This window comes from Carassius auratus, chromosome 16 (assembly GCF_003368295.1).
Source record: "Carassius auratus strain Wakin chromosome 16, ASM336829v1, whole genome shotgun sequence".
NCBI lineage: Eukaryota > Metazoa > Chordata > Actinopteri > Cypriniformes > Cyprinidae > Carassius > Carassius auratus.
Window position 1 is genome coordinate 9,912,856 of NC_039258.1, and position 23,284 is coordinate 9,936,139.

Below are 23,284 nucleotides of genomic sequence, written 5' to 3' on the forward strand. Positions count from 1 at the left end.
AAAAAAAAAACTTTGGGGGATAAAATACACATTCTTTTTAGTGGTGTGCCCTTGGTAAAATTAGCATTTTAGGGGCTAAGTATCACATTATTTGGATTAGGATTGCTTCAGCCCGCCGGCATGAAAAACAAGACTTGGTAACACTGGTTCAGATGGAGCAATACATTTATATTGAATTATTGTCAGCCCTACGTCTCAAGTAGTTTGTAGTTGTTGTTGAACTGTCATATTGGTTTCTTTTTCAACTGTACGAGAACAGTATGCAGATGATGAAATCTGCATTGTGCACATTGTATGCATAACTTAGTTTATGCCTAAAAAATTTATATAGTTTGGGATTTAGTAGGGCTGCACGATTACACAAATCATTACACATCATCATTGTTGATTATTCCCTTGAACTTGTAATTGCTATTATTAATTATGATTATCACAATTTACATTGAATTATGTTTATACCATTGTTTGATGCAACTGCTTACCAAATTTTTATATGAAAATAAACACGATGAAAACACTAATTGAAAAACTTTGGGCTTTTCTATAGTAATAAGCCTCAAATGTCAACAATACATGGGCTTGGTTTCTTTAAATTATATTAAAAAAAAAATTAAAAAAAAATCTGAATGGTATTATAATGTTTTACTAAAAATAAAATTAGATAAGATAATGTAGAAAAAAAGCATCTTAAGCACCCCAAATAACATTAAGTGGACTGAACGATTAATTGCCACTTTGAATGATTGCATAATTGTGGCATCCATAATTGTAATCGCAATTAGAAATTCAATTAATTAGGCAGCTCTAGGATTTAGGCCCTCGTATCTTGTGGATTTTAGCAGCATATACTGCAGGTGTGTTTATTTAATATCAGATTGATAAGATTATCTTCCTCTGATCAACTTGCTCTAAAACAATGCTGTTTCGTGTTTAAGATGTGTGGTCGAAGTTAGTCATAGTTGACCCTAGTCATCCCCAGCATATGCTTTTCACTCTTTCTATCTGTCTATATCACACATACAGAAAGGTTAATTTCAGAAAGGAATGCTTTCTTAATTAAATTTCTCCATAATTCTTCCGCTGTCCCTTAGGTGATATGCTGGAGGTCTGGACACTGTGTGTGGCTGCATGTGCTTGGGGTAGTTGAGGGAAAAAGGGTGGTGAGCGTCTCACAGGGAGATAAAGAGTCATGGTGGTGAAGTCAAAAATAAGAGGCAGATTAACCTGATAGAGAGAGAGCGAGCACAAGCTGCTGTCCGAACACTCCCAGGGGATTCCTCGTGTCCAGTGTACAGAGACACAATGAAGGGAAATGCTTCCTGTGGGGATCCCATAGAATTTTGCACAACTGTATCTTTCTTTTGTGGGAATAGATCTCTGCAAGCATCATTTGCATTCATCTAGTGCACGGCTTGCAACCCTGTCTCAACAAACAAACAAACAGTGGTCCACAGGGCAATTGGGAAGCCCCTGAGCTCCAGTATAAACTATAGTTATCATGCGTTTGGGGATTTTGAGGTGATGCAATATCATGATAGATATCCCAGCGGACTGAGAATTCTCTCTTCAGTTTTATTTCTCATGCAGTTTACACAGACACATGCATGTCATGCATGTTGGACAGTTGATTGCAGTAAACATAAAGTACTTTTACGTCATATTGTGCTCATATTTTAAATGTTTATATATGAATCAATCTGAAATCCAAACAAGTATCTGATTATGCACCAGCAGCTGTGGCCAAAAACGGCTGACCTGGAACCATGGTGACCCCTGAGAGAGCCAGTGTTTATACTGGTCTGTCCAGAGTGAATGGATGCACGTAGACCTGTCATGTGAATTAGTGTGGTTCTTTTAGAGTGTGAGATGCTGTGACTTTTTTTGACATGGACAGGTAAATATACAAAATTTTGTTTTAATTTAAGTCGTATTAACTAGTTCTTTTAAGTGAATCAAAAACATACAGTGCAACTTGTATTATGATCCCTAAACAAATGACTTATGAACCAGTTCTTTTTAATGAATTAAAAATAAACAGCTCAGCATGTCTAGTACAATCCCTAAATGAATGTAGTTTTAATAAATGTAGTATGTATAATGTGCCATACAATCTCCCCCCCAAAATGACTTCTTTTTAGTTAATCCAGAACATACAGCACCACAAATGTAGTCCAATTAATTTTTTGTGACAGTATGGCTAGTGTAGTCCAATCCCTAGATGAATGACTCTTATGCAGGGCTCCAAACTGTGACTGAAACAGTCCCAAATGTGACCACAAAAGTTAAATTGCGAGTTAAGTTTTTAGCACTTAAAAATTACTGTTCAAAAGTTTTGCATGATTTTCAAATGTTATTTTAAAGGTGCCATATGCAAAAATTGAGGTAAAAATATCCATAACTTGACCTACACGCATCAAAAGAATAAGAAGAAATAAGGGAGATGATGTCATTAAAAAAATGTCAAGTTATAGTGCTGCAGAGATATCAACCTTAATTAGCATTAGCATTACTAGCCCCGGCCCGACAGGTGTCGTAATACCAGTTTCGGCCATGGGAGGCGGTATGCGGGTAACATAACCACCAGCCAACCTGCAATACACGAATAACTCGCTCGTCTTGTGGGCGTGCTTGAACCTGATGTCAATCGTGTGGAAAGTACAGCCCACTACTTTCTGTTCAGGGAAGAGAGCGGAAGGATAGCTGAAGCCCTTGGCAAGCGACCAACACCCGCTACAAGGAAACAACCGCGCTCGGAATCACAAATCAAATCCGATAAGAATATCAGAGTAAACATCGGCACTGCTTTTAATCGCTGGAGACAACTGATGGACATGAAAGAAATGAGGTTCGACTCTGAACTTGCAACATTTCTTTTCGATTGGTAAGTTAGATGCTGTTAGTATTTCGCTAAAAGTTTGTTTTATATGTTTGTGTATTTGTTTTCGGGAAGTTATAGCATAGAAATGTATCGAAGGCTGTTCGATAAACGTGCTAATGTTAGTGATGGCTAACCGTAGCTGCGTTTGATAATTAGCTAGCTGTAACTTACCCGTTGTTTTAATTCATAACTAACCTGCTCCGTCTAGTCTGTTGGTCTCCTTGTCCTGTTTGCTTTGTGGTTTTTCTGTGCGTGAAAAAATTGATGTGTGGCGTGAAAGCGTGTGAAAAGAGTCAATTGCGTGCGTCTCACGCTGAATGCTTGAGAGTTGGCACATTATTTCCCAAGCAGAATAAAGGACAGGTTGATTATTGCTGTTTAGCGTTTGTATTAAACTATGATGTGTCCCTGTTTGCGTACAAGGACATAAAAAAATAAATTAAAAGTGATACATGGACCAAGGTGTCTGAGATTGTTCATTTTAAGTAAAGGATCCTAATATTTCGTCCACAACAATATTTAATGAGGTTATAACTCCTTGTGGTTAGTCTGCACGAGATCAACAAGCTTGTTTGCTTTGCGGCCGCTTTAAATACAAAATAAGCATTCGATCTACGTTAGAGCATCTGAGCGCTCACAAATCTTTCTGCAGCGTCGTGAGCAGAGCGGCAAGAGCGATTTTTGACGCTCTAGACGCCGGCGGTGTGAACGTACAGTTAGGCTTCGGCTATGGCTGTAGTGTTGTTGTGAAAGTATGGGCGGAGCATAGAGACTATGCCGTTTCTCGTTTGTTACTCTAGAGTAGACCAATTCACTTCATTGAGGCATACTGCCCCCATCTGGTATGGAATGTGGAGTATGACTTGATTTTTTTTTGCCAAACATTACAGATGGTACCTTTAAGACTCATGCTCATCAAGACTGCATTTTTTTAAATAAAAAGTACACTGGCGACTAGGGGTGTCCATGGTTAACCGGTTAACCGATTAACCGTTAAAAATTGCGTAACCGAGTGAAACATTTTGCTCGGTTAAGTGACGTCAATGGCGTGCATTGAATTTAGTTGTAAAACATTTTTGCACCACCAGAGACCGCCAGAGCGCTCCCAGACATTTGTAATGTCCACAAGAAGAAGTCATTTTTCTAATATGAAGCGGGCAAAAAAAAGTACAGCGTTGGAGCACTTTAAAATTGACAGTGACGGGGCAAAATGCAAGTATCGCAATACAGTGCTTAGATATACTTCAAGTACAACCTCGTTGTTGTAATCTCAACAGCCAACACCCGGGCATCATTAGGCCGGTCAGGACACACTGGATGCGTGGCGATGGGCGAAAGCATCTCAGCTGCGTGGCGTGTCTGTTTTTAATTCGGCTCCCATGTTAACAGGTTAGAGCTTGCCGACTGCCTGCGTGAGACGCGCGGCTCGACGCGTGCATGCTAGAAATAGAACCGACGCCTTGTTGGAAGCGTTTCCAGGCAAAATATAATAGGAAAATATGTTTGTCATTTTGTACAGAAATACATATTAATTCATGACATTTTAAATATTTGAAAGTCTATAGGTTGACATAAATTCAGATATAAATGTAATTAAAAATTTTTTTTTTATCGATTTTCAAATATTGTACCTGTCAAACATAGTCATAAGCCCTATTCGGACGGGACTAGTTTTACAGGGGGTCGTTAGAGAAATCTGCGTTTCACAGACGTACTTAGTGATTTTAATCCCGTCCGAATCTGCCACGTCTGTGTTTTTCTCACACAACCTCTGTGATAATTCCAGAGCAAATTACCTACCGTTTTTCAGCAAACTCAGTGATCCTCTGAGAAAGCTAATCCCGTCTGAATGCGAATGTCTGTGATTGCCGGTGATATTTTATTTCACAACGCGGTTCCTTGTGTGTTTTGGCCAACGTGAATAACCGTAGATGCTCTTACCGCGCGGATGTTTGATAGATTTGCTTAGCGGCAAATAAATAATAATAATAAAAAATACAAATAATAAAATCAAAAGCAAGATCGCGTAAACCGTTAATACCGGCTATTGTAATATCAACATCAGGTAAGATTACTCACGTTCATTAAGTACTCAGTTACATAAAAAAAAAAAAAAAAAAAAAAAAAAAGGAAAACAAGTTAAACTAAAAAGAACCACACATTAACAAGGTTTGCTATACTAGCCATTTAGTATTTATTGTGTAATAATACTAATGGCAATCATTTTTAATGAATGCAATGCACGCATACACAGCGCGTGATCTCTGTGACGCCCAGATGCACAAATCAGACCCTCCCACCTCTGTAATAAACACGGAGATACTAGTCCCGTCCGAATTGGTACATGAAAATCACAGACGTCAGGTGGTAAGAATCGAAACTCAAACGTAGTTTAGAAAACTAGTCCCGTCCGAATAGTGCTATAGCCTTAGTGAGGCGGCCGCGGAGCCTGCTTGTTACCATCGCCTAAACACGGAAAGTTACATAACTATTACTAGAGCCTGTTCCTTTATAAGATAGCCAAAGGTCGTTGTATATTTGCTTTATACATTTTAGGCTTATTCTCAAATTCAGATTGTGTTAGTGGGCGAGATTATTAGGCAGTTTTAATAGGACAATTTGACCAGAGAGATTAAATTTTGTCGGACATTTCTTTTTTTCGGCCAATGTCCGGAAATTACCGGACAACGGAAACCCTGGCGCACACTATGGTTAACCGAGTATTAACCGCTAAGGGCCTCGGTTAACGGTTAATGAAAAACTTGAAAACGTGCAGCCCTACTGGCGACAAAGCCTATGTATTTACATGTTATAACTTAAAAATTTGCATGTAGTGCCTTTTTCTTGATTGTTTTGCGATCGCATCATTTGCTATTTTCACGTTAAAAACTGAGACGATGCGCATCATTTTTTTTTTGTGGAAAGAAAGAGTTTCAAACAGTCCTCATCTCTGCCAGGGTCAGGGTTGGAGCTAAACTCTGCAGTGCACTGGCCCTCTAGGGCAAGATTTAAATAGCCCTGGTCTAGAGTAATGAGTGATTAGGGCTGAGCAAAAATAATGAATTTTTCGATAAATATATATATTTAAAAAAAAAAAATGTATGATGTCGATTTGATTCTCAAAAGCTGTGACTCGATCTTTTCCCATATTTATTTCAGCACACATTTAAAACAAAATCTGATTAATGTGTATCTTATCATCACTCTTCTCTACTGGATGTCACCCTCTTAGTTACCTTGCGCGGTGTTACAATGGAACTGTTGTTCGTTCAGGACTTATCATGACGGAGAGACTGTTAATGAGTAGAGGTCGACCGATTGTGGATTTTGCCGATACCGATAGTTAGGTTGGACCACACTGGCCGATAACGATTAATTAACCAATAGTTTTTAAAATGGATACTGAACAAAAACTAATATAGTGCTTTATTTACAAAAAAAAAAAAAAAAAAAACTTACTGAAACAAACTAGTAGTAGTAGTAATAATAATAGTAGTAATGGTATATGTTGAAATGACCACACTCTAATAGGACCCTATGAAATCTGTTAATGAAATTCCATTAAAGTATAAAAAAATCAACATCATTTGTATTAAAATTATATTCACTGGTTGCAATAAAAAAAAATCGCGAATCGAATCGAGAACTTGCGAATCGAAATTGAGTCAAATTGGGACATCTGAATCGATACCCAGCCCTATGAGTGATGGTGTGAAATGTTTCAGTACAGACTGAGTGGCAGTAGACAGATGGGGCTGTCACTGGAGATGGGCCTGAAGAAGTAGGACGTATTCTTAAAGGCACACCCAAAGGGTCTGTTAAGACCCATCTGGAAGATAAAAGTTAGGGGTGTGCCGGTTTCAGAATTGGTGATGACGGTTATGACGTGAGTCAAATGTGACGGTTCATAACATAACCGTCGGGGGGGGAGGGGTTATGCTAGTGGATCTGTCGTAGAGTCAGTTGGTTGTTCTTGGAGATAGCGGGTTAACTCCGTGTCAGCGCGCGCTCTGATCGGTAAAGGGGCAGAGATTTCAGACCTCCGTTTATTAAGGAGATGTGTCACAAAACTCATCATCCGCGCCACAGTTTTTTGAGCAAATTTCAAAGCCGCACCCATCTGTTCTAGAAAGGATGCAGCAAAGATATTTAATGCTAATGTATGAGGCATAGGCCTACGCTGTGTTTCATTTACGATGAGATGCGCTCTAGTTCACACTGCAGTGCAAGTGAACGCGGCGCGCTGGTGCTTCCATGTCACGGTTATCATTGTCTGCTATATTTGCTTTTTATTTATTAAAATACATGCAATTGGTTGATGAAACATTTATTAAAATTAAGATAAAATTTGTACAAAACGAAATTCGTTTTTAAGAAAGGTTTTCTACAAAGCAAAATTTAATGAAGTGGTAAATATGTCTGACGATTTACAAAACTTCATTAAGTGGTAAAAACCATGTTTCCCGATATATTGCGGATCTTATGATCCTATCTAAAAAATGAAAATAATTTTTGATAAAAAATGTTTGTAAAAAATATTTTAATGACACGGTTTTGCCGGTTATAGAGTTCTAATGACGGTGTTCAACTATAACCGCCGGTCTCACGGTTATATACTAACCGTCACACCCCTAATAAAAGTTCAATTCAATTCAAGTTTATTTGTATAGCGCTTTTTACAATACAAATCGTTACAAAGCAACTTTACAGAAAATTATGTTTCTACAATGTTTAGTAGTAGCTTATAAGTGGTGACTGTCAGTTTGTGCATGACAGGATTTTTAGAAAAATGAATACAAGACGTAGTCAGACAGACGATGAACATTATTGATATTATTAATAATTATTATATGATGCAGTCACACTTGTAACAATATTTGTTAGTTCTGTTGTTGATTCAGGGTTAGCATCATCTCTGAGGGTCAGTATCATCTCTGCTCAGGTGTTCTGGATCCAGACTGGAGCTTAAAATGCCTAAATCCTAGTTATGGCAAAACATAGAAACAAAATAGAGACATCATTAGCATAGCTGCTGATCCAACAAAGTAAAATTAATTAGTTTAACCCAAGCTAATGAATAAGAATGCACATTTGATCAGATGCAACTACACTCACAATTTAAGAGATACATTATTCGAGAGAGTCTGAACCCCGAACATTATCAGGAAGGCTATTCCAGAGTTTGGGAGCCAAATGTGAGAAAGCTCTACCTCCTTTAGTGGACTTTGCTGTCCTAGGAACTACAAAAAGTCCAGCGTTTTGTGACCTTAGGGAGCGTGATGGATTGTAACGTGGTATGAGGCTAGTTAGGTACGCAGGAGCTAAACCTGCGTACCTAACAAAAGTTATTTATTTTAGGGTTGGAACGATAGCCGATGCCACATCTCAGTGTTGGGCCAACATCGTGAGCGTACTGTGATAAAATAGAATCACAATCCTGAAAAAGCATTTTCAGAGACAACATTTGGATTTAAAATCAAAATAATGGACAACTGTTGTGTTTGTGGTAAACAGCTGCAGATCAAGAGCAGACTGCAAACGCATCCTGTGTGAAAGCAAAATGAGTCCATGCTGCTTCAGCACTGCATACTCATACAGCAAATGCACTGCAGGCGGAGTATGTGTGAACATGGCGCAACATCTATTTCAACACCTGTGACACAGTCGATCATTTCTATAGCAAAATAACCCATATGCCATCCCACACGAAAAAATGTATTCTGTATAAAATCAATTCAGAATAATGAGGAGTCACTCAAAGGTTCTTTATTTTGTTTTGATTCATGACAGGTTGTTTTCTGAAAGTCACACTATGTAAATCAAATGACTGTGCAAAAGTGTTTACAGCATTTGTTCTCTTATATAGATATTTCATGTGTCAGCTGCAGGGGTGAACACCAGGCGTGGAGGAATCTTTTTCTTAAATCTGGTCTGCCAGCTGGAAAAGAGAGTCGAGTTTCGATAGGTGGTGACTAGGGAGCCTCCCCAGCATGCACGTACAACATGTCTTCTGTCTCTGTTTTTCCTCCCCAAAATCCCATGAACCCCACACCCAAGAAGTGAAAGGAAAGCTTAAGGGAAGGTGAAATGCATTGCAACACTTTGACCCACCAATTCTTATGGCTGTGTGCTTGAGCAGCACATTTGGAAACACCTCTCAGATGTTTCTGAATTCACTAGACCTCCTCAAATTAGTCTTTCTGCCTGTCAGTCTTTTTGATGCTGCTTTACAAGGCATAGTTCATGGAGCTTGAGAGTTCTAACATTTTGGAAAAAGTTAACCATCACTCTTTGGTAAAACACTTTGTGTGTTCAGTTGTATTTACTTTGATATGTTTGGGCTATTAATAAATACAACCTAATTGGTTTGGAATCTAAAATGAACTTGCATTAAATATACATTGAGCGTTAATCCCAGTATATTAACTAATCATCAGGATTCAGTCAGATTTACTGAACAGAAACAGCTTTTTATGCCCACTGAACTTGCCTCTTATGTAGAAAACGTGAATATGATGTTAATTTGGGTACCAAACTAACATGTGAAAAAGTCCAAAGGAAAAAAGAAATCTGTTTCTTATATTCTGAAAGGAACCCATTTTAAAATGATTTGAGAAGCGAGTTGTATAGTGGTTGTCTAGTTTGCCTGGTTCTACTCATTCAATGCAGAAGAGATGTTTTGAAATCCAATATGAAGTAATTACTTACTCCTGACCCTTATAAAGCTTTGTGAAAGTAATGTATTTGCTAGATTGTTGAATATGTATCAAGCCTTTTCTCTCTGAAGAAATGACCTGTTCCAGAACTTGCTTGGAATGAGTTGATATGTGTATGAATGGGTCATGTGACTGGAAAAGAGATGATGCTGATCTGAGTGTTCTTACAGGGATTACAGCACTGCTCCTATCTCTCTTCTGTTATCAGGGACACTGGGTCCTGCAGGTCAGAAGGGATAAGGATAAAACCCCAGATCTCTTGTGACATCACAGGGATGTTCCTATAGAGAACAAACATCAATGTATACACGCAAATCTGCGAAACCAAGTTTCTTCTTCCTAAAAATCATCTTGTTTTAGTTTCTGCAAACACTGTAATGAAGTTTAGAGGTTAAGAGACTCCAGACTGAGAGTGAAATGTCCCTCTCAAGTCTAGAAGATACTATTGATGTTCATCTGGACATAAGCACTAATTCAGCCTTGTGAAGTTGAGTTTTATCTGATCTTAGTCAGAATGTATGTTGGTATTCTCTGTTTTAGAATGTGATTTCTGATTTTGTGGAGATATGAATAATGCTTTTGCTAATCTATGTTTGCCTTTATTTGGAAATGCTGTAATTTAGTTGTACATCCAGCTTTCCATGTGGTTTTTCTAATAGCATATGCTTGCATATTATGTCTGTTGAAAATCAAAGGATTGAGTCGTCTTCATGTGGTATGGTGTTGTACTTTAAGTACTTCCTTATGTGTATCTTATGCCTGGTAACAAATTGCACACCAAACTTACATGCAGTGCAACATGTGCGTGTGTGCTCGTGTTTAACACATATTAAGGTCTAATGGAGAAAAAATTTGCCACATAATATGTTGATCTGATTTTAGGAGCGCCTTATGAAGGAGTGTCTGCATACCAATGTTGTTGAATTCTGAACTGCAAATTCGTATAGTTAAAAAATATAGGACAGATATTAAATATTACAGGATATTAAATCTTAGATTGACCTCTTGGCTCAAGACAGAGAATCCAGATTTTGAATCTGCATGGTTTTGGGTGTTGTGGGAAGGTAAAGTGTAATGTCTCTGGGTGTGACATCATGTCCTGTTGTCCATATTCCAAAGTAATATTGCATGTTCAATGCCTATAATGAATGCACTTAAGTATAAGAAACTTGCCAGTTTAGTGTCTTGTTTTACCTAGTGGTTCTCAACTTGTGGCCCGTTGCAAGTCCAGATGCCGCCCACCATGCAGAACACAATTAAAAAATTACTTCCAGTTTTACATTAATTAAAAAATGTACTAAACAAATGTAAGCTATAATGTTTTTATGTAAATTGTTTTTTTATATATTATTTTCAGAGCAGACCAAATGTACTCTGTGTATGAATTAAATTCATATAGTCATCAACAGCCATTAGTTCGGTAAAATTAAGTACCAGAATGGACAAATTAGTTTTTAAGGGAGAAAAAGAAAAGTTGAAAATGCCAGCGATGTAACGCATACAAACAAGAACAGTTGCAGCATCAGCGGTGAAGGAGAGTGCTGGACTTTTGGTATCAACTTTCGGTTTGCCCCCGCCACTCACTTGAAGACAAATCACATTTTGAACGCACACTTTCTGCAATGTTGCGCATCAAGTCACGCTTCCATGCACATCTTACAGACTGCAACTTAGAAATCGCAACTTCATCGCGCTGTTACTCCTTTCAAGCCGAATTTTACAAAATTGGTCTGCTCCCGACAGCATCAGGTGTTTTATTAATCGTGAGTAGAATTATTTATTTATTTCAATAAATGTAATAATTTAGATATAATATTAAAGCTGTATCTGGTGGGTTTGTGTTGGTGACATAATGTGTAAATGGCATGTGCCCGTGAGACTTGCACTTAGACATAGTGCGGCCCAGTGAAAAAAAAAAAGGTTGAGAACCACTGCGCTGCTCTAACTACTACGCATGTTTGTTTTGGTCATGGTGACCTTATCCTGGTACAGCGTGATCTTTGCATGCTGTTAAAGGTAATAAGTGTCACTCAATTTTACAACCTGCAGTTTTTAAAATAAGCACACTAAGGTTTGCACTAGGTGTTCTTGTATCTCATTTGGCAGAGCAGGATGCTGGCCAAGGCTGTAAGAGTTTGAATGAGAGAGGACATTGACTGTGTATCTCGAATGCACTGCTTTGAATAAAAGTGTATAGAAAATATGCAAATTGATTATGCAAATGTTGCCTAAATGTTATGTTCAAGTGAAGTTTCTTGTTAGTTATTGAGGGCAGTTGGCTGGACAAATGTTGATATTAAATTTGTTAGTAAATTCTGGTTATTCTTTCCTATTTGGGTTGAGTCACTATGTTGCATGAACTTTCTAGCTTTAATTGCTTATCTTATTTTATAAATCACCTCTGTCCTAGGTATATCTTTGAAGCAACCACTTGCATGCCATTGGCTGACTTTTCATATCTTGGTTATCAGTTTGAAAAAGGGTTTGTCATCTCATTGCAAATGTCAGATTTTGTCATTTTGTAATTATTTAGTTTTTGAATGTCAGATTTACACCAGATGTTTACTTTTATGAAAAACCTTCAATATGTGGCTGAAAAGTTACTGTTGTCACTTACTGTTGTTACTTGTTGTTGTGATCCTCTTCAAAATGTTGTGTTGAGCAGACATTTAAATTCTGGGTATGGCATCTGTTATCTCAGCTCCCAGGAATCTTTACTCAGATGTCCAACCTTATAAAGTTACATGGCAAAGAAATGTATGTGTGATTAATTATTTTCTTCGGTAACACTTTATTTTAGTTTCTTATTAGAATGCATATAACTAGAATATTAGCCATTTATTAGAAGCAATTAAGCACATATTAATGCCTTATTCTACATCGTTAATCCTACCCAATACGTAAACATAATAACTACCTTATTAACTATTAATAAGCAGCAAATTAGGAATTTATTGAGGGAATAGTCATAGTTAATACTGAATAAGTGTTATAGTTTTATTATTCAAAAGTGTTACCTATTCTTCTAGCTAATTATTTAATCCAGTTGTAAAAGGCGAGACCTTTCTCAGTGGCTGCTTTTTTATTAAAGGATGCTCATGTTTCAAAACAAGTCCCCAGTTATCTTTAACTCCTTACCCTTTTCATTTTGGATCCGGCTAAATTTATTAGGTGACAGCTGGCAGAGGTATATTTAGAACACAGGTGGTCATGAGAGCCTTCCTGCCCTGCAGTTCCTCTCCAGTCAAGTGCAGAACCGAGGCAGAACAAAGCCAGTCCAGTCCTCAAAACACTCTCACCCGTCAAATACAGGTTCAGCCCCACCGACAGGAAGACACCTGCAAACCTGTTCAATGAACTTACACCTCCTGCACTCTTTGAGTAGTGGCCTTGTCATTCAAAATGTATTTCTTTTCTGTCCAAATGAAATCCTAAAATATATGAGTGTGAGTGTTAATGTGTCTGGTAATTTTGGATCGTAAACATAGTTTAAAAAAGGATCATATTTAAATGTTCACAAGGCAAAACTAATGACCCCAGCTGTGCTGCCAAGGCATGATCTTGCTGCCCATTGGTATTAGCGGAGCGTGCCATGGTAGCCCTTGTGCAGAGGTTACTTGAGCACAGCTGAGTGAGGCAGAGGGGAAATGTTCCATATCACTTCTTACCTTCAATAAACATTGCCTTCATTAAGCAGCTAAAGTTCTGATCATAGCTCCCTGAAAACTTTAGAGTTAATTAGAATCTGGAGAGTTCTAGTAAGGAAAGAATGTCATGTGTGGTGTCCCATACTTGGAATTTGTGCTCTGCATTTAACCCATCCAAGTGCACACACACAGCAGTGAGTATTTTTACAGTTTTAAATTTTTGCATTTATAAGACTCTTCTATGCAAAGTGACTTACAGTGCACCTGTTCCCTGGGAATTGAACCCACAACCTTTTGCACTGCTAACGCAGTGCTCTACCACTGAGACACAGGAACACATGTGCACACAGACACACCTTGCTATAGGGTTTCACCTCAGTCATGGTATTGAAGATGGAGAGAGTGTTGTATATTCACTCCCCCCACCTACAATCACTGCTGGACCTGAGACTCGAAACCATGACCTTTAAGTTACAAGTCTGACTCTATCCATTAGGCCACAACTGCCTCAGCATGACTCTTGTTGTTCCTCGTGATTGAGGGTTGTTTGTATACAATAATTGGCTTAGAGTGCTGAAAAGCTTAGGCTTTTGAAAATACCAGTTTGGTTCAGGTTAAGAACAGTCTGCTGGGAAAACAATCGTTGGAGAATTCTAGAGCCCAAGGGTTCCAGATTGTTCACTCTGGCAACTGAGCTCCTTACCAGCATGGAAAACAGACTAGGACACAGCCACTTTCCATCACTCCTTTTTTGTTCATTAAAAAAAAATGTATATTCTGTCAAGAGGTAGAGTCTGCTTATTAGGCATAGTGGAAAGGGTGCACATCCATAAACAAAATGTCCCAGGACCTGTGAATTTTGAACGGATCGTAAACATAAAATTTGTTTTATTTTAAGCTGAATTTTTAATAAGAATTATACATTTTGTCCAAAATGTTTCCAAAAATGTTGACCTAGTACCAGAATTAATTAATTAATTTGTTTAATTCCAATTTCATCATTCTAGAATGTATAATATGCTGACAATGTTTCCAATATAGTGTTTCCGTACTGCTTAAAAATAAATTCTGTATGATTTTTCTCTCTGATTGTAATTTGTAATTGCTGTCATGATGAGAGTTCTGGCCAGATGAGTCATGTGTTGTGTTTGTTTGATCACTTGGAACACTTGCCCTGGATGATGTCATTTGCATTTAATCCTTCAATTAATTGGTCTTTTTGAAGTCAAGCCAGGATTTCTGGGGGAAAAAAACATACAAGCCTTGTTGATCACAGAATCTTGTTCATTTCAGGAATTGTTGGTTAATACTAGCACAGTAAGGTTGTTTCATTCATTTTTCTCTTTCTTCACTCCATGTTTGCGGTCTTAAATTTCTCTTAAGGAACAAAAATTACAGAGCAAAATAAAAAACAGACAAGACAGCAGTTCAAGTTAAATATACATATATTTACAACCGAGCACCTGGAAACACACTGCACTAGTGGGCAGAGAGGCCTGTCCAAGCTTTATGTAAAAGGATTTGGCTCAAGATGTGGTAAGCCCTCAACAAGCATGGCTTGTAACTAAGGGGTGTAAGTATGTGGTGAGTCTGTTTTCTTATCTGTGTTAAATCCTAAGTAACATGATTTACATGGTTTAGATATCAGAATGATAACTTCATGAAGAAAAAAAGTTGCTGTCAAAGTTTAGGTTTCCTCTTCACTGTTGAGAAAATGTTCTGTTGCTGATCTGTTTCACATTTCTAAGGGACCTGTTTCTTTCAACTTTATGAATTCTAATGTTTTTGTATAGAAATAAAATCTCTAGAGATTGTTTAAAGGAACAGTTCACCCATACATGAACATTCACCGTTTATTCAGCCTCATATCATGACTTTCTTCTGCTGGACACAAAAGTAGATATTTTGGAGAATGTTAGGATCCAAACAACATTTTACCCTATTGACTTGAAACCTATTGACTATTAAGAATGAAAAATAAAAGAGAAATGGATACGACGAATGTTAGAAAGCAAGTCATACAGGTTTAGACCAGCGTGGGAGTGAGAAAACAATGATAATAATAATAATAATTTTTTTGTGTGTGTGAATGGGCCTTGAAGGTCAATTTATATATTCATTCTTGTTTCAGTCATGTGAAAATATTCAAATGACAGGCCAGAATATGGATGTATGTGAGCTTTAAACCACTTACAGTCTAGTAAACTTTTAATGGGATTACTCTTCTTCTCTTTTTTTTTTTGTGGGAATGAAGTGTGTTGTATCTCATCCTTAAACATTACACATGAGTGTATGTGTTGATACCTATTAGGTTCACTGGCCATGCTATTTTTATATTTGGATGAAGAGAGAGAGAGAGAGAGAGAGAGAGAGAGAGAGGTGGGGTTGGATTGGTCTTCACTCGTCCTAAGAGCATTACGAGTGCATTTGTTTGTGACATTAGCAGAGTGTGCTGTCACTGTCATATGGCAAGCCAAGGCAGCCTTGACTGGTTTAGAGCAGAGACAGTTATTCTGGATCACAACTGTTCACCCTCCACTGTACCCAGCAGAGCCCTGGGCTTAATCCTGAGCGGAACGCAGCCTGTCACAGAGGTAAAGGGGGGACAACTCTCACGAGTCCTGGGGGAGATCCGACACAGCCATTCTGCATGATTTTCTCATGCGTATTATTGGAAAAACGGTGTGTAACTGAGGTTTCTTTGCATTTAGCTTCTTTCTCTCCTTTTTTCTTGAACTAAGTGGTGTGATACTTTGTTTTTGATTTGTCTACAACATGAACTTTAGTTTTGTTAAATGTTCTGATTAAGTGTCCGACTGTATGAGACGTTGGCACAGGTGAACTCTACTTTCTTTGCTGTCAAACTATCTGCTGTTAATAGTCTGCAATTCTGATTTTGTATTCTGTGTGTCGTTTTTTTTAAAGAGCAATTTCACCCAAAAATGAAAATGATCATTTAGGCTACTCAACCTTATGTAGTTCCAAACATGTGTGAGTTTATTTCTTTTGAGAAACACTGAAGATGATGTTAGACAGACATCATTTTTAATATTTATTGAAGTGAATGGTGACTGAGACTAGCTATTATCTTTAATGGTCATAATTAATAATTTTATTTTGGGTGAACTAGGCTATGTCTTTAATTGGAACACCATTGAGTTTGTTTCATATTCTGCTTTTGTTGTGTTATCTCTGATGTATCGAGTATCATCATAATTAGAGATTGAAGAACATATATTTGTTGTTTTAACCAATTTGTCCATTTTAATACTAAATTTATACTTTCTCTAAATTCAAGTTTCTCTTTTGTATTATTCGCCTTTTTCTTAATGGATGTAATGTTTCTACATGTTCTTAAACTTTTCTTAAAAGATCACAATCAGCGACTTCTGCTTGTATGGCTTTATCTGATGTCTTGAATGTCATCATTTGTGATTAAGTAGCATATTTTTGCATAACTGTTTGTCCATTTAAATCCAAAATCCTTTGTCTATAGACATTGTTTTTTTGCATTTTCTTTTAAACTTGTCTTAGAAGGTTCTGAAGAACTTTAAGAGGAATAATATATTGTATTATACTTCATTGAACAATAATTGAATATTTATAGATTGGGATGTGATTGTCTAAAACTGTAATTTTTATTTTTTTTGTCTTGTTCTCTTAACAGCTTCCTTCTCCAGCTTCTTGTTCGTTAATGGAGTTCCGGCAGGGCAGCGGTGATTACTGCCACGCCCAACATCGCACCGCTTGATCACGGGTGGATATGCCCGAAATCTGCCACTGAATGTTCGGAGAAACGCCTTCTCTGTTTTTCTCTTGCTGGTCTTTCTGACTGACCGCTTTGCTGTGCGCCAAATGGGTTAATTGGCATCGTGGCACCTGGCATTTAGCTACCGGACACTGTTCCACCCGTCTAGCTGCCCGGAGTATCCCTATCCAGAGGAAGAGGCAGATTTGTTGGAAGAGGAAGACTTGTGGCCTCTATTTACCAAGAAAGGCAGCTTTCAATTTTTTGTGCTGTTTAGTAGTGATTTATCACAGAGGATCCTGCAAATCCCTGACACCTTCACTGTGATTGTGCATCTGCTGTAGAACTGCTCTAGGTCAGAGTAGTGCCATACTGTGAGTGGAGCTGTGTGGCCCGGATTGGGTGTTCTTTTCTTCTGTAGAGTGGAGGGACACCAGCATGGTCAGGATGAACCGTCCTGCTCCTGTCGAGGTCTGCTACAAAAACATGCGCTTCCTTATCACGCACAACCCAACCAATGCATCACTGAGCAGCTTCATTGAGGTGAGAGATGAAAGATGACATACTGCTCTGAAGTGTCGGTAACTACTCTTTTGTGACACATAATGGCACACATAAATGGACCACAGCCAAGAACAAATTCAAAAGGCTTGTTCAAAACCTAAATGTTCTCAAAACCTGTGCAATCTTGTTCCCTCAGGATCTGAAGAAGTATGGGGCAACAACAGTGGTGCGTGTGTGTGAAATCACCTACGATAAGACACCGCTGGAAAAGGACGGAATCACTGTTATGGTGATATATATTTTTATTAATATTAATGCTTATAAAATGTATTATTATTATACTTAAAAATAATTAAATATAAAGAGCAATATTCACTTTAGGACGTTATTATTTGTAGTCTTATTTACTTTGCATTTTGTCAAAGCAAAGAAAAAAAAACATTAAAAACAATTATCAGGTCAACATCAGTTAACACACACTTACATTAAAATAATATCCATATGGATAAAAAAACATCTGTATCACTTGATCTCTAATGTATTGTGTTAATTGGGACATAAAAAAAAAATCTAAATAATAACTAATACAGTGACATTATGTATATTTTTTGTCTTCAGGTGCATTTGACCTTCTGTACTGTAAATACAGTATTAGGGCTGGGTTTTGACACAAATTTCATGATTCTCATTCACAAGCTTTCGATTCATTTCAATTACCGAATCGATATTGATAATTTTGGATATATATCAGGAACAGTACTTGCCAAATTTTCTCAAGGAAAAAAATCTCTCAACTAATTCTGTAAAATATACATGAGAGTCAGTTGGTATAACATTACTATACTATTGAAGGTTAAAATTAACTATCTTAAAATTATATTTGTAACTATAGCATACAACTGTTAAAATTATGCAATTACGTGCAATTAAAATAATAAATTTACAATTACATAATATTTCTACTTTTAAATAGAAAAATTATAAAATTTAAATGGTGGCTGTCATAAAAAATGTATTTATTCAAACATAAACATTAGAACAGCAAAAATGATAATGAATATTTTATGTGGTGGATATATCTAGCAAAATACCCCTCTACAGTTTATTTTTCTATCTCACTAATGAGTTTATAGTCACCGAATTTTCTGAGGTAAATGTGACGTTACGTGACATTGTTTACAAGACTTTCTATTGACGTCTTTGCGGGGCTGAAGCACTAAATGAGCGATTACATGAGACAAGATACAGATTGTAAAGTACTCTTTTAACATAACTTCAGCAATTTAGTCGTGATTATTTTGTGTTGAAGCTGGTATTAATGTGGAAGAGATGATCAGTCATGTGCGCCCCGAGACGCTACAGTGATCTCATCACATTAAACAGCACCAAAACAGCATTTATTGTTTGAATACTGCAATACAACGGACATAAATTGAAACCTGATTAACCGTATTAACCATATTAAAAGCACAATGCTTATTGCAATTTATTGGATGGGAGGTGCCCTTCAATGCTCTGTCCATTAACTGAAAACAGGCTACACTAATCGATTCTTGGGATTTAAGAATTGATATTGTTTCATAAAAATGAGAATCGATTAATATTGAGAGATCTGTATTTTTACCCACTCCTTGCCACCCTTTAACACTCTTGCTATACTGCAGTGATGCTGCTGTTAATAGTGGTACTTATGGTACAACATTAGTGTTATGAAGGTGATTGGCTCCCTCTGTCTGGATTCATATGTAGGATGAAATTCATTCTGGTTAGCATAAACCATATCTACACATCCCTTCGGTGCACATCTAGTCCTGGAACACACATGCTGTATGAATTGGCCGCCCAGTCATGTGATATGATGTCACATGAAGTGAAATGAGGTTGCTTTCTGTCCTCCGAAGGGAGCTCTGCGTTTGAGGATTCAATCCAATAACGCTTTGCCAAACATCAGATCTTTTTCTGCGTTCACCTTTTTTTAACCGCTTGAATCCATCATGCACATGTGTTTTCAATTTTGCTCGTCAACATTTCCCTGTTACTATGACAACCATGGGGGAGCTTGATCTCTCTCCCTCTGTGCTTTTTATTAAGTCTTATACACTCTTGTGTCCTTTCACTCTGCCTGATTTCTCATTAAATAAGACATATCCATGACACTACATATTTAACTTTGATATCAAGGAGAATAGCTTTCTAAGCCTACTAGATTGACCCCGAGGTCTTTGTGAATTTATCCAGAATGCTGGTGCATCCCAGGCTTTACTTAAAAAAATTCTGTGAAATGCATGAGAAGTTATGTAAATCAATTTCCTCCTCTGTGCCATCAAGAGAACTTGTTTCCGCAAGAGAGAAACACTATTGACTACAGAGCCTGTTTGAAAGATCACTGCTGTGTTTATGCTCAGCTGGACAAGATGTAATGCTTCAGTCCATGGCTCTCCATCAAAAGAGCATGGAGCTTGTTAAAAACATGACTGCATTCATCTAGACAGGATACAGGATCAATTTGAATAGTGTACATACTTAAAACTACAGTGTGTATTTTCTGTATCAGTAGAGTCATAAAAAAATAATTTCTAAAATTATGATTGTTTTCAAACAGGTTTTGCAAAATGCTCCCCGTCTGCTGTTGGTTGGAACAAAACAGATCTCACCCTAAACTCACAGCATTGGTTGAGGCAGTGTTGCTGTAGTCAGGCTAGTCAGGATACTTAAACAAATAGAGCAATGTTTTAATTGTTCTATAGAGCCACAGTGTTTATACTTTTCTAAGAAATAAAGTAACAAATGGCTTGCTAATGCTGCCAGGTGGGAAAAAAACACAAAAAAACGAATTAAACATTTTGGAAAAAAGGTAAGGTTTAAATCAAGTGAGGTCTGTACTGTTGCAGTTTGCCTCAGCTTTTTCAGCTTCTAAGAAAATATTTGCACTACCATTCAAAGGTTTGAGGTCAGAAGATTTTTGTTAATGCTTTTATTTAGGATGGATACATAAAATAAATAGTGACAGTAAATATATTTATAATGTTACAAAATATTTCCATTCCTAACAAATGCTATTCTTTTTAACTTTCTATTCTTCAAAGAATCCTGAAAAGATTTATCACAGTTTCCACAAAAATATTAAGCAACACAAATGTTTTCAACATTTGTAATAAGAAGAAATGTTTCTTGAGTGCCACATCAGAAGCGATGTTAAGGATTTCTGATGGATCAAGTGATAGGAGTAGATTGGCGTAATGGCTGCTGCAAATTCAGCTTTGCTATCACAGAAATACATTTTAACATATTAAAATAAAAACGTACTTAATATTGTTTTATTCCTTTTTTTGTTTTATTAAAAAATAATATTTGTGGGCTAGGGATATGCCGGTATCATTTGTGAAGTTATTAATCTTTGTCAAAAATAAATAAAATAAATACAAGTCTTAGTTAATGTTAGCTCATTAAATAACACAGCTGCAACTTTAGGTTTTAACAATGTGTTATTAAATATTGGAATACCTAAGATTTATGAATGTTCAGAAGAATTTTTCATTGGCAGTTTAACTATTGAATTAATTAATGAAGCCCTAATGTAAATGAATGTGAATGAACAATAAAGTATTAAAACACTTTCAAACACTATCTAGATCATGTTGTAGTCCAGATTAAACTGAAAAAGGTTTGAAAATGAATACCCTATTAAGTCTAAATATTTAAGTATTTGTCACTGTGATGAACATCATATCAAATCCACAAATCTGAATGGCTATTTAAATCTATTTGAATACAGTGCAGCTGCTTTATTTATGAGGTTTCCAGGGTACAGGCTGGATTTTCTGCAGTTTAGCGCCATCTGCTGTCAGAGAGTGAATGTGCTTTCATTCAGGTAGTCATGCATGCTTGTTTACATTAATACAATATTTTAAATTGTTCTCTGATGTTGGAGTGTGTATGTGAAGTGTATATCTCAAAATACCCCAATTTTTCATAGCTTGTTGAATTTGCCACTTTTAGGGTATGAGCCAAAACGCCCTGTTTTTTGTGTTTGTCCCCTTTAAATGAAAATGAGCTGGTGCTCCCACCAGAAGAGTGTGGAGCTTCAAGAGCTCATGCTTGCGGGCATACCAGTGTTACAGTTTAACTGGTGGTGACCGTGTTACTGACTTCACATTGCTTCCAAATGCAATTTTTAACACATTACTATTTACCATCATTCTGGTAGCACATGAAGGCAGCATTAGTGAAAACAGGCAGAGACAATGGTAGCTTTAGCAACATAAGCCTTACAGAGAGCCAAGAAGCTCTTTTGGAAAACAAAATATGACACGTGATGCTTAATTTGTCTGGAGTCTGGACGTTTTTGCACGAAGCGTTGGTATCAATCCCTCTTTCAGAAGCAATCTTTGCACAACACCAGTGATGAACTGATCTTCGAATTGTTAGGCAGTCCGGTGTAAAATAATAGCACAAAGTTTTTCTAAATTAACTTAATAAAAAAACTAACACACACGTGAGCACTTAAGAGTATTTTTCAATATTAAGCTGCAAACCGACTATTTAAATTTGAATTCTGGGTGTCTCTGTGTTAATGAATGGCACTGATGTGCGTTTTGCTTACCACTTGTACTGAAGCGCGCGTGACACTTGCAGTGATTTTAGAGTCTGCTGCTCACTAAAATACATGAACATCTCCAGAACTGCTCTGAGAGTCACTTCATGAGCATTTGACCATTTAATTTCAGTAAAACTATCCTCATATCATATACTCAAAGAAATGTGAACGTTTTCACGGCAACCTGTCAAAATAAAAGTTTGTTTTGACCTTGAAGGCATTGCTGCAGAAATGTTACTATTGTTAAGTAGAATGTACATAATAGGCTGCTGCTACTACTACTAAAATTATTAAAACCTTATTTTTAAGGAATAATCATACAATATTTATTTAATGTTTTACTTGTAGGGGTGTGACGGTTAGTATATAACCGTGAGACCGGTGGTTATAGTTGAACACCGCCATTAGAACTCTATAACCGCCAAAACCGTGTCATTAAAATATTTTTTACAAACATTTTTTTATCAAAAATTATTTTCATTTTTTAGATAGGATCATAAGATGCGCAATATATCGGGAGACATAGTTTTTACCACTTAATGAAGTTTTGTAAATCGTCAGACATTATATTTACCACTTCATTAAATTTTGCTTTGTAGAAAACCGTTCTTAAAAACGAATTTCGTTTTGTACAAATTTTATCTTAATTTTAATAAATGTTTCATCAACCAATTGCTAGCAGTGGTACAAAACAAAATAGCAAATTTTCTTTTGTTGTTCAGACTAATGTTGTGCCCCACTCTCTCACCAATGATACAGAAGCTGATATGTCACATGTTTTCTCTGCATGTTGACTTTCTTTCTGTATGCTCTCTCTCTTTCTGTTTACGGACTGTGTGTGTGTTTTTTTTTTTTTTTTTTTGGTTATTAAATTGATCAATTCTGCTCTTCATAAGCGGAGATGAGGCAAAAGCTTTGCAGGGGGCCAGAACATTAAATGGGATTTCCTCTGTATTACACTCAACTCCAGATGGATTCAAATGGTCATCCTTCCCATTTTTACACTGTTGGATCAGAAAAGTTCAGTGAACTCAATACGTTACTTGGTGTTATTTCAGTTTATGATTAACCTGTGGATTTCAGATCCCAGTTGTCTCATAGAACAAGCATAAGATGGTAAAAATTCTAGATACAATGTTTAAAACAAATCCGAAAAGTATAAATCACATTGAAATTAAGAACTTAAATTCTTAT

At 36.9% G+C, this 23,284-nt stretch overlaps 1 protein-coding gene across 3 annotated transcripts in view; it reads left to right on the forward strand.

Annotated features, from left to right (window-relative positions):
* ptp4a3b (protein tyrosine phosphatase 4A3b) overlaps positions 1–23,284 on the forward strand; it is a 34,467-nt gene that overhangs the window by 3,805 nt on the left and 7,378 nt on the right. Inside the window, exons 1-3 of one of the 3 annotated variants that reach the window (XM_026283946.1) lie at positions 15,651–15,835; positions 16,909–17,532; positions 17,690–17,782. In XM_026283946.1, coding sequence (XP_026139731.1) covers positions 17,428–17,532; positions 17,690–17,782 — 198 coding nt within the window. In that variant the 5' untranslated portion in view covers positions 15,651–15,835; positions 16,909–17,427. Of the gene's footprint in view, positions 1–15,650; positions 15,924–16,908; positions 17,533–17,689; positions 17,783–23,284 lie in introns of those variants that run through there. The other 2 variants (XM_026283945.1, XM_026283947.1) reach the window with 2 other exon arrangements.